We start from the raw sequence: 12,862 nt of genomic DNA, 5'->3' as shown, positions 1-12,862 counted from the left end.
GTTTGATCATGTGACATCAGTTTTAATTATCTTAATGATTATTACCTAACGAAAGGCATGATGTATTTGTTTGTCTGTAGAGTGATTTTATGAATGAAAAGAGATTTCTTTTGCCATGTAATTCAAATTACCGTTCCTGTAAATAAAAAAATGTAAGCTTGAAGGAGAAACCCATTTGGTCTATAAAAGATGATTACACTTGCATAACTTGGGATGAACTCTAGTTTACATATTGTTTATGTAAAGCAAATGTGTTGAGATAGTTTAAAGCTTTTGAAGGTTTGATTCTTAAAGAAGGCTGGATATCCTGTGTCTCGTTATATTAAGTTATAGCGGTAATTAGCTGATTTTATTAACAGATTATTTGTAGTATAGGTCTGCATCAGATTCCTATTTCACCAGACAATAATCGATCTACAATTAATCGTACTTTACAAAATGTCGAAAAGCCATACATTTCTGTAGGTCACGTATGGAAATCTTAAGCGTAGTTTGTGAACGTTGTTACCCAATTTAGATTATTATTTTGAGTTTTAAATAACTTTGTTTTAATTCTGTATACTGAAATGTATAAATATGCCCACAGTTACATTAATTTACGAATGGAACTGATAGTTTTCCTAAAAAATCTGCAATACTTGTGGTTCTAAACCTTTTAGTTGTAACCATCCTTCCAATCAGCAGCACTAATTATAAATTGCTAGTACCCTCTCCCGTGAACTATATTTTACTCTCGGCATAACTATAGCACTACGTCTACAGACAAGTTAAATTAATATCTGATACATTGAATCGTGTCGACCATTTATGTAGAAATTAAAACCTTTTTGTCAGTCGAATTAAATATGTTAGTGAGAAATACACACAAAATACGTCTTGTAAGGCATACCGTAAATGAACCATATATAAGATAAAGCAAATATATCTTGAGTCCCCTTTTTTAACTCGCAGTAAGGGCACTAGGTTATTGATAATAGAACTACGCTTCAACCTTCTTAGGCTATGTTTTAGCCATACGATTTCTGTTTGACTTTTTCTGAATTCATACAGTAATTCGAACGGACGTAAAGAACGAACATATTAGTTTGTGTAGAAACTATAGTATCGAATCGAGATATCGCGCTAGAGTCATGGACTAACTTATATATAAGCAACAATCCATTATTGACCGATCAAAAATTCGCCCGTAACTCGAGATTGTCCTCAAAGAAACTGTGTGTCCAGAACTAGATAGTTAGATAACAATACATTGTCCAGAACTAGATAGTTAGATAACAATACATTGTCCAGAACTAGATAGTTAGATAACAATACATTGAATCCTTGCAATTCTACATCTTTATTAACTGATATATCATCTTTACCTGACATAGATCCTTTCCATTTCAGATTACACATTGTGGCCATTTAGGGTAGACAGAAAAAATAATGTAGAGCCTCCATTCAACAGAACACCGTAAGTAATAACAGTCCCTTCTCAGTATTATCAAACACTGACCTCTAAAATAACAGCTATTATGAAACATTGACCTCTTAAATCACAGCTATTATGAAACACTGAACTTCAAAATCACAGCTATTATGAAACACTGACCTTCAAAATTACAGCTATTATGAAACACTGACCTCTAAAATCACAGCTATTATGAAACACTGACCTCTAAAATCACAGCTATTATGAAACACTGACCTCTAAAATAACAAACCAAATTGCAAAGGTTTAGATATAATTATACATATTACAATACAATTACATAAATAACGTACGAAAGTAGATGGAGACATTTACAATTATTCAACCAGAAGAGTTCAATCTGTTGTTGATCTCCTTAATGACAACATAACTATTTAGATTCGCTTGCATGGAAGTGATATATACCTATTCACAACTGTTGTATACTCTCTTCTGTTTCCGTTTTGTTAGAGGTTTTGACAATGATGAACTGTTAAAGGCTGTTCTGTTTCTTTCTTAATTTGAGTCCAAGCCTTTGAATTATTTGGTGTTAGCTGATTATATGAAGTATTTCATTATGGAAAAGTTCAATGCGTTTCGTATATCGTTACTAGAAACAAGTGTTAACATATCGAGAGTCTCGTTTTGTCGTACCAGTAAAGTGTTCCCTTTATTCCCTGACCATTGCTATTAGAGTGTTCTATACTATTTTCCTATTTCTTTAATAAAAAAATCTTTCTTTATTCACACATCGATAATAAGTTTTTTTTTCATTTCTATGATGGTAAAATGTTCTGTATTTCCATGTGTTTCGTTATAAATCGACAGCAACAGTTTGGTATCTCTCTTTCGCGAATGTATGGATTCCTAATGTTTCCTCTATTACACAAATAATATAGTTTGTTTTATGGATGGTTCTTTATTCCCCATTTTAAGGGACGATTAAGTGTAGTCTTTATTTAGGGTACAGTAAAGTAAAAATAAAATTGAGAATGGAAACGGGGAATGCGTCAAAGAGACAACAACCCGACCAAAGAGCAGAAAACAGTCCAAGGCCACCAATGGGTCTTCAACACAGCGAGAAAATCCCGCACCCGGAGGCGGGCTTCAGCTGACTCCTTAACAATAAGAGTTCAGCGAAAATGGACGTCACACAAAACTCCGAAACACATAAATGAAACAAAATTAAAAAAAACCATACAAGACTAACAAAGGCCAGAGGTTCCTGACTTGGGACAGGCGCAAAAATGCAGCGGGGTTAAACATGTTTTATGAGATCTCAACCCTCCCCCTATACCTCTATGTGGAATAAACAAACAGACAGTAAAACTCACAGCAAAATTCAGTTCAAAAGAAGTCCGAGTCCGATGTTAGAATAAAGCAAAATGACAAGTGTTTTATGGTTAAGCGTGTTCTCCAGTTCGAAGTTATTGTAGAGTGTTGTCTTAATTATAAAGATGGTAAAGTGTGTTCTCTAGTTAGAAAAGGAAGAAGTGTCTGTTTTACGAAGTTATTGTAGAGTGTTGTTGGTTTTTTTCCTTCAAATTTCAATGATATTATATATGTTCAATTTTTCAGTGACTATGTACTATTTCTATAGTTCAAGGGGGAATTTTTCCTCAGGAAAAGCGTTTTCCCTTTATCAGGGACAGTTAAGGAATTAATATTATTCATATATTCAGTGATTGAAAAGTGTTTTTTTTTTTAAACCATAAAATGTTTTCATTTAAAAATAATAACATTGTCGATACCAATTTTACTGCACAGTCTTAGGTCCGAGTACACAGTTATTTCGTAGTGCATTTCTTTTAGAGAATAAATGAAAATTAAAAAAATCCCACCTGCGCTTTCTCAATAATATTTTTACAGTGTGTTGTACTACTTTTGGGACAAATTATATCAAAATTATAGAAAACTTCATCGGCTCTAACTCAAAATATGGACAATTCTATGTTAAGGGGGTCTTGAAATCTTTTGACAGCTTCCGAAGTGCTAATTTTTAACCTTTTTCAGCTGGACCAAATCACTACTTTACTTTAAAATTCATGACCCAAATTTTTTTACAGTGTCATTTCACCCCACTACTTACTATTTGAGTCATAAAACATGGAGAAATAAATTTGGAAGGGGTATAAAAAAAATCGACAAGTAACACACTGTCCACACTAGGGACTATATTCGTGGACAACGAAAATCAAAGGACGATAACTGTGTACCCGGACCTATTAGGGTAAAAAAAGTTGACCAATCTTAATGAAACTTGGTATGACCAAAGCTTATTAAATTATAAGACTGCTTACAAAGTTTCATGGCAATAGGATATATATTATAGACAATATGACTAATTCTATATTCAACTTTGCGTGTTAAATTTAGACGTTAAAATTGAAAATTTTCAACTATCAACATTTGGGGCTTAAAAAAATAAAATATTGCAAAAAAATACTTTTGAAATGCCTTAATATATAATATATTATATATTAAAAGCAATAGAGTACTCATTTGATTTATCAGACTTATCATAATTATTAAAAAGTTAAATTTATAAGAGCCTGTGGCTAAAAATGGAGGTTTTCCAATGAAGGGGGGCCTTACTTGAAGATGTAATATTTTCCAGCAATTTTAAATTTGTAAAGCTTTTTGGTTATAAATAATCCTTACATATGTATTTAATGTACTATAAATGGAAAGAAAACTTACAAATAACATATCACATTAGTTTAAAAGGGTCTTAGGCCAAGTAAGACTGAAAATAATTTAGGGTCAATTTAGGCCGTATCACATATTTACATTTAAAAATGCATATTGAAGCTATAGGAAATAAAATTTTGTGTCTTTTCTATCATTTTTATACTCAGGTGACATGATACAATAAATCTGAGCACAAAAAGACTCTTGCATTCAACTTTTTTTGCAGACAGTATGGTCTGATACAAAGATTTTTCACTTTTTAGTGAAAAACATGCATGCAATTTTAGTCTCAACAGGCTTATATTTGAACCACTTGCTATCCTACAGAAGAAAAGAAAGATATTATGTGACATAAAACAGGTACAAAAGACATTGTTAAGTGCTTTTTATACAAATTTAGTGAGGTCTTTATAAAGGACTTCAACTTTTATGTTCCAAGCTCCTCACATTTAACATGATCCAAACAGGGCGTTAGACGAGGATCATATATACAACACATTTTGAACATATTGTCCGAGATAATCTTCTTTTCTGTAGATTCAGAGTTCACAAATGAGTAATACAACTGGATTGAAGCATAGAAACACAAATATTGACACATAAAAACCTGTCAGATAGAAAGTCAGAATGCCACTTATGCATCAAAATTGAAAAAGCTATGAAATGCTTATTTTGACCATAAAATGCCAAAATTGGTCATTTTTGCAGAAATTCTATCAAATAAAAGTTTAAATCCTTTAGTTTTATGCTATTTGATAAATTGACACCATCAAATCATTCAGGGAAGTTGCCAAAGTACAGATTCTATATTTCCTGATTTCACCTCTTAGGTCCGAGTACACAGTTATTTCGTAGTGCATTTCTTTTAGAGAATAAATGAAAATTAAAAAAATCCCACCTGCGCTTTCTCAATAATATTTTTACAGTGTGTTGTACTACTTTTGGGACAAATTATATCAAAATTATAGAAAACTTCATCGGCTCTAACTCAAAATATGGACAATTCTATGTTAAGGGGGTCTTGAAATCTTTTGACAGCTTCCGAAGTGCTAATTTTTAACCTTTTTCAGCTGGACCAAATCACTACTTTACTTTAAAATTCATGACCCAAATTTTTTTACAGTGTCATTTCACCCCACTACTTACTATTTGAGTCATAAAACATGGAGAAATAAATTTGGAAGGGGTATAAAAAAAATCGACAAGTAACACACTGTCCACACTAGGGACTATATTCGTGGACAACGAAAATCAAAGGACGATAACTGTGTACCCGGACCTATTATGTATTTCGACGTTTAATGTTTCTTCAGTGATAATCGGGGCCAAACTATTTGAAAATCCAAGATCTAAAACAAATGTTGAAATGCTGATAAAACTGAAAAAGACCCAAAGTTAAAAGTAAAATAACAAAAATACCGAACTCTAAGGAAAATTCAAAACGGAACTGAGTCCCTTATCAAATGGCAAAACCAAAAGCTCAAACACATCAAACGAAAGGAAAACAACTGTCATATTCCTGACTTGGTACAGGCACAGTAAAGTAATGTGTCTAATTTACAAACAATAAATTTCACTTTTCTACATTGGCTAGAGGTATAGGGGGAGGGTTGAGATCTCATAAACATGTTTAACCCCGCCGCATTTTTGCGCCTGTCCCAAGTCAGGAGTCTCTAGCCTTTGTTAGTCTTGTATTATTTTTAATTTTAGTTTCTTGTGTACAATTTGGAGTTTAGTATGGCGTTCATTATCACTGAACTAGTATATATATTTGTTTAGGGGCCAGCTGAAGGACGCCTCCGGGTGCGGGAATTTCTCGCTGCATTGAAGACCTGTTGGTGACCTTCTGCTGTTGTCTGTTCTATGGTCGGGTTGTTGTCTCTTTGACACATTCCCCATTTCCATTCTCAATTTTACATCCGAAAAATTGATTGGTTCTTATATTCTATTCCTAGAAATAAGTGTTATTGGCAATGAAGAGCTTTCTCCGTTTTTGTAGCGAAAATGGGTTTTTGTATTGCAGTGACGATAAAATATTTTCTCTAAGATGTAATTTTTCTCTTCACAAAAGTGTTTTCTCTATTTCATTGACGATAAAGTGTTTATTTTATTTCATTCTTTACTCTATGGATTTTTTTCTCTCTATTTCAGTGACGATAAGGCGTTGTTTTGTTTCAGTGTTTACTCTATGACAAGGGTATTATTTCTCTCTTTTCCAGTGACAATAAAGTGTTTGTTTACTCTATGACAAGGGTGTTTTCTCTCTATTTCAGCGACGATAAAGAGTTTTCAATAAGATAAAGTGTTTTCTCTCTATTTCAGCGACGATAAAGTGTTTTCAGTTTTCAGTAAGATCAAGTGTTTTCTCTACGAAATTCTTTCCTCTAAAATGTTTTTCTTCGCAAGTGTTTTCTGTATTTCAGTGAAAATAAGTGTTTATTTTATCTCAGTTTTCACGCTGTGAAAGTGTGTTTTCTCTATACATTTATATGTCAATAACGATACAGTATTTTCTCTACGACGACATTTTTCTCTGCGCTAAAGCGTTTATCTTCATTCAGTGTGTACCCTATAAAAGTGTTTTTACTATATTTCAGTGACGATTTATATTAATTGTTCTCTACGATAAACGTTTTTCTCTATTTCAGTGACAATAAAGCGTTTATCTAATTTCAGTGTTTACTTTATGAAAGTGTGTTTTCTCCTTATTTCAGTGACGGTTAAGTGTTTTCTCTACAATAAAGTGTTTTCTCTATTTTAGTGACGGTAAAGTGTTTATCTAATTTCAGTGTTTACTTTATGAAAGTGTGTTTTCTCCTTCAGTTATTTCAGTGACGGTTTAGTGTTTTCTCTACAATAAAGTGTTTTCTCTATTTTAGTGACGATAAAGTGTTTATTTAATTACAGTGTTTACTCTATGAAAGTGTGTTTTCTCTATATTTCAGTGACGGTAAAGTGTTTGACGCCAACAGTAGGGAGATCAAATCCTTTCCAGATATAGATCATATTATATTGAAATTACACGGTGATGGTTACAAATTAGCAATCGCCTCAGAGTAAGTTTTTAAGAAAAATAAAAAAAGCAAAACCAGAAATTTATTACAAAATAATCAAAAATATTACATAACTAATGTTATTTCAATAAAGACTTGACATAGGTAATTTTAAAATGATGTCGAACATTGATTAATTTCCGAGATTAATTTCCTGTTACTAGGATTTCAATGCTATAAATTATTGTTGAAAGTCATTTTAGAGCTAGGATACCAGTACAATCACATATTTTATCCCACTTTATTGCACAGCAATTTGGCAGGGCACGGTACATCAGCGTTATTTTATTGTCATATGCATTATTGTATTATGCAATGTGTTTGTCTAACATACCAAAAACATTAGGCTAAAATGGATTTTTGAATAAGAAACAGATTTGAGGTGCAAAAAAGATTCGATATAAAATCCCAGATTAATACATTTAAGTATATACTTATTTACAAAGGCATTTGAATTATCGCATACATCGAACATTAATACGTCATAGATACTTACAATATACCGTTAACAATGAAAGACATTGTACTAACGTTAAAACATTTAATAAAAACACTACTTTAACCCCGCCAAACCTCGTCAGTGGTTATCCTGTTTTTTTTTTTTTTTTTTTTTTTTTTTTTTTTTTTTTTTTTCTTGTACGTGTATGGTGATTTGTTTGTGTTTGTTTGTTTGTTGTTTATGGTGGGAAAAGGAGAAGGTGAACAGGGGATATGAAACGGATACTGTTTTTCGATGGAAAAACTTTTAGATTTTTCTGTTAATTTACTCGTTTTCGGACAATTTGCATTTATGTAAAAAACAAATCGGAAAACTAACTATGATACTGACTTTAAGTATAAGTTAAATATTTCATGTAACTTTAATAACTGACCATTTTATTGCCCGAAAAGTGAAATGGATTGTGTCTTATTTTAAGCTAAAACAAGTTTTGTACTGTATATCATGGTAGTTCAAATCCAGGGAATCAAATTTTCAGACAAATTGCTTTGTTTTAAATCTGACACTTATATAAAGTTGGCGCCTTAGGTTATATATTTGAATGCTTGGGGATTACTAGCATTATATTTAACATATTTAACATACAGATGGATTTAGATAAGACCACCTATTTTCATATATTCATGTTTTGACTAACATTCCTTTGATAAAATACTAAAACAACACATTAGTGTTTAAAGATGAAGTTTGTATTGATTTAATACTATAATATCTTTGAAAATGATCACTAGCCTTCCATTTTTTTACTGCAGATAAATCTTGATTGCGGATGATTTAGATTTTATTATGATAGAAAAAGATGCTCTCTTAACTTCTTTCATATAACTTTATCATTTTGACAGTTTCTTTTATATACAAATACGTTAGAACATGTTTGATTGCTTCTCTGAAGAATGCCCAGGTGTAGGTTTACATGGTAGATATCTGCTGATACTAAATAAACAATAACAAAGCGCTTCCTTTTTCATTTTTATTTTAACGAAGCTCAAGAAGAATAACATTGTTTTTCAAGAATATTTGTAGATTGTTTCTATATGATTTCTCATGTTTCGTAGATAAAAAGAGAATGGGAACAATTTGCCGTTCCTTGTATATTTCAAGTGTATAAGATTATGTTTTGAATTTGAATTCTTTCAAATCGATATGATTTTTTTAAGTAGCATTTATGAATTCTTTCAATTCGATATGATTTTTTTAAGTAGCATTTATGAATCTTTTCATGAAAATACAATATTCTTTAATGCCGTTATGATAAAAGTGTTTGTACATACAGGTATGTTACTTTTGTAGGGCTTTCTATAAAGACGAAACAAGACGACTTGTATCTTACTTTGGTTGGGATGAATATTTTGACTACATAGAAATCTACCCGGGATCAAAAATTACTCATTTCTTACAGTAAGTCAAATCTGATTTGATCAACAGTAATTTTGTTAATCTTAGTGTAATGAGATACATCTATATATCCTGTTTAAATCGTTTTAAATTGATTGATTGCTTGACTACTTGTTGCGTGCTTGCTTAACGTCCAATGACAAATATTTCATGCCTTTTCATGACGAGAACAAATTGATTAACTAATCCTGCAAAAGGAAGGTCCTACAAAGTAGAATGAAAGGCGGAAATTTGTACTGCGCGTGTTGTACTGCCACTGGAATATGAGAGTATGTTGGATAGGGACCGACATTTTGCATTGCCACAGGCTACCTATAGAAATACAGTTCCAGTTCCCAGTTTTCATGTTTTATTTGTGAAACTAAATATTATTTTGACTGCGAAGAATTTTAGGACAAATCGTACTATATTCTTTGCAATCGATGCTGAAGTGTAAATTATTGGAAAACGATGTTAGCCTACTTTGTAGGACCTTCCTTTTCCCGAGGGAGTTGCTACCTTATTTTTTTGAAAAATGTATCTGCTAAGAATCTTTAAGATGTATGTAATATTCAAATCCTTGCCAATGTCAAAACAGTGTTTATCGTATTTTGAGTGTTTGAAGTGACGATAAGCATATCTTCCACAATTGCACGAAAATTCATCTTTAAACAAAATAGGACACAGAGTAATACATTAGATGATTTCTAGTAAAAGTACGTATGTCATCAATAAAACTAAGATATTCTAAATCTAAACATTTAGAAGTAAAGATATATGGTCATAAATTACCTGTTTACACAACTTTGAATTTTTCGAAATACAAAGAATTTTCAACCCCTGGGATAGATAACCTAAGCTGTATTTGGAAAATCCTTTCGGAATTTTGGGTCCTCAATACTCTTCAACTTCTTGGATTATTTGGCCTTTTTAACTTTTTTGATCCGAGCGTCACTGACGAGTCTTTTGTGGACGAAACGAGGATGCCCGGTATCTATGATGAATGTATATAGAAAACTGTATATGAACTAAGTATTATGGTGCTTAATTGAAGACCTGTTCTGCATACAGATGTCTGATTTGACAAAGATCGGGACATGTCTTATTGCCAATGGTTCATCTCTCTTACTGAACACAGACATTTATATGGACGAGCGTTTGCCCATATTTTTTTTTAAATTGATGAAATCGGAAATAAACCTTTCTAACGGACATGAAAACCACAAGAAAAAATAAACAGAAAAGAATTTCAAGTTAATGAACCTACGTATTTTGATACACAATATACTGACCTTAAATCTAAACAACGTGTACATTAAGATAATAACTGATATAAGAAGATCTTACTGATTTGATAGTTATTACTTATTCTCTTTTAACGAACAGATTTAATGTTTTTTCCAGAATTAAAAAAGAAAGTGGGATTGAGTTTCCAGATATGATGTTCTTTGACGATGAGAGAGATCATCTCTCTGAAGTAGCACATACGTGTTTAGGTAACATATTTGTACTCATTTATTTCAAAAGAAGAATTTAATTTCAGTTTTCAGACCAACACAAAAAATAAAAATACTCTATTTTTCTGAACTTGTGGAGAGTTGATCTTTTACTAAATGGTTTCTAATATTTGGTATAAGTGTTTGCACAAGCTAAGTTTAACGACATCTGTCAAGTTTTCAACTGAAGCAGGTTAAGAAGGGGAATAGTAAAACATCATAAAGATCGCCATCGTGTAATAAGATAAAGCTTAACAAAACCAACGATTCACTTTGTCATAATTCTTCTTCAATGCATGTCAACGTTTGTACAAAATCAATACTACATAAAAAGGACAATAGACACACCCAAAATATTGTACAGTACAACCATACCATATCAACACCAATATCATGACAAAAAATATATACATACCAAAATATTGTACAGTACAACCAAAACATATCATGCAACACCTACATTCTAAAAAATATATACAAACCAAAATATTGTACAGTACAACCAAAACATATCATGCAACACCAACATTCTAAAAAAATACAAATAAACCAAAATATTGTACAGTACAACCAAACCATATCATGCAACACCAACATTCTAATAAAATATATACAAACCAAACTATTGTACAGTACAACCAAAACATATCATGCAACACCAACATTCTAAAAAAATATATACAAACCAAAATATTGTACAGTACAACCAAACCATATCATGCAACACCAACATTCTAAAAAATATATACACACCAACATATTGTACAGTACAACCAAAACATATCATGCAACACCAACATTCTAAAAAAATATATACAAACCAAAATATTGTACAGTACAACCAAACCATATCATGCAACACCAACATTCTAAAAAATATATACACACCAACATATTGTACAGTACAACCAAACCATATCAACACCAATATCCTAAAAAATATATACACACCAACATATTGTACAGTACAACCAAACCATATCAACACCAATATCCTAAAAAATATATACAAGCCAAAATATTGTACAGTACAACCAAACCATATCAACACCAACATTCTAAAAAACATATACAAACAAAGACAAACAACAACGGACAACACATGGTCCAGATACTAGCCTTACTTGGTACAGGCACACAATTTGGCGGGGATAACCATTTTTATCGTAAATAGATATTACAGAAAAAAAAAGAAATTCAAACATTGAAGCAAACCAAATTGTAGTTTTGTGCCAGTTTAAAAAAAAATGATTAGTGGTGCAAGATTTTCCGATTTTCCGTTTTCTAAGAAATTTAGATTTTGTTTTGCCGAAAATTTTGTAAAGTTTAAATCTATTTCAGGAGTGACCTGTATCTGGGCCAATCGTGGAGTGTCAGAAGAAATTCTAGATGAAGCTTTTCAAGCTTTCGTTAACAACCACACAGACAACATAAATACAAGTACTCTATCTATAAACAGTGTAGATTCTGATGAATCACAAAGTGAAACAACTGTGATTTACTGTCACAGACGCAGAGGATCACGTGCATCTATACAATATGATGTCCCTCCTGTCATCGACCGTGCTATACGACTGCGCGGACGAAGAATGTCAGCGCCTGCTTTAAGTATAAACTTGAAAAACGACAAGAAGATGTTCGCCTGTCCCGAAATTATTGAAAACTAAAGTTATTAATAAGAACAACACATAAGAAACTAGATTAGAAAAGTCTTGAAAAATAGTTGAAAAATAGTTGATGAAACCAGTGCTGACGACACTTTAGACGTCGACAATTGAATCTTTCAAGCGTTTTAAGTAATATTTGACGACTATATATTCATAGAAATCTGAGGTAACCTTGACTCCTTGAAGAATTGAGGAATGTGTTGATAAATATTGGTGCATTAATTGTTAGACTTGTTTGTCGATATTGATGTTAAACTTGGTGGATAGTATATCATTCTCTCATCTCTTCACTTAATGATCAAGGCAAACTAGAGAACATTCATACAACACCTAATTGAAATGACCATCTGTTTACTATCAAGACGCCATTAGATAATCACTTGGGAGATTGTCCAAATAAGAAAAGGACATCTAACTATTCAATCATTCATCTTCTATCCCATCCTTCGTTCATGATATGTTAGGTATCTGGTCATGTTGCCAACATATTCTTTTTCTGCTTTAAGTTTGGATTGTATATAAAATTCCGAGATGCTGTACAAAATGCAAGGAATCTATGTTTAAAAATTTAGTAAGCTGATAAAATTGTAATTGTCAACTCTCTAGAAACATGTATCATGACAAACATT

At 31.8% G+C, this 12,862-nt stretch overlaps 1 protein-coding gene across 1 annotated transcript in view; it reads left to right on the top strand.

Annotated features, from left to right (window-relative positions):
• The window catches only part of LOC127700985 (magnesium-dependent phosphatase 1-like), a 42,758-nt gene extending 30,416 nt beyond the window's left edge, over positions 1–12,342 (top strand). The window contains exons 2-6 of the mRNA XM_052204738.1: positions 1,390–1,456; positions 7,090–7,200; positions 8,987–9,094; positions 10,475–10,566; positions 11,908–12,342. Of these exons, the coding sequence (XP_052060698.1) occupies positions 1,390–1,456; positions 7,090–7,200; positions 8,987–9,094; positions 10,475–10,566; positions 11,908–12,233 (704 nt within the window). The 3' untranslated portion in view covers positions 12,234–12,342. The remainder of the gene's footprint in view (positions 1–1,389; positions 1,457–7,089; positions 7,201–8,986; positions 9,095–10,474; positions 10,567–11,907) is intronic.
• Positions 12,343–12,862: the final 520 nt, after the last annotated feature.

This window comes from Mytilus californianus, unplaced genomic scaffold (genome assembly GCF_021869535.1).
Source record: "Mytilus californianus isolate M0D057914Y unplaced genomic scaffold, xbMytCali1.0.p SCAF_5, whole genome shotgun sequence".
Lineage (NCBI taxonomy): Eukaryota > Metazoa > Mollusca > Bivalvia > Mytilida > Mytilidae > Mytilus > Mytilus californianus.
The sequence above is the reverse complement of the archived record's forward strand: the minus strand, read 5'-3'. Positions and strand labels throughout refer to the sequence as shown.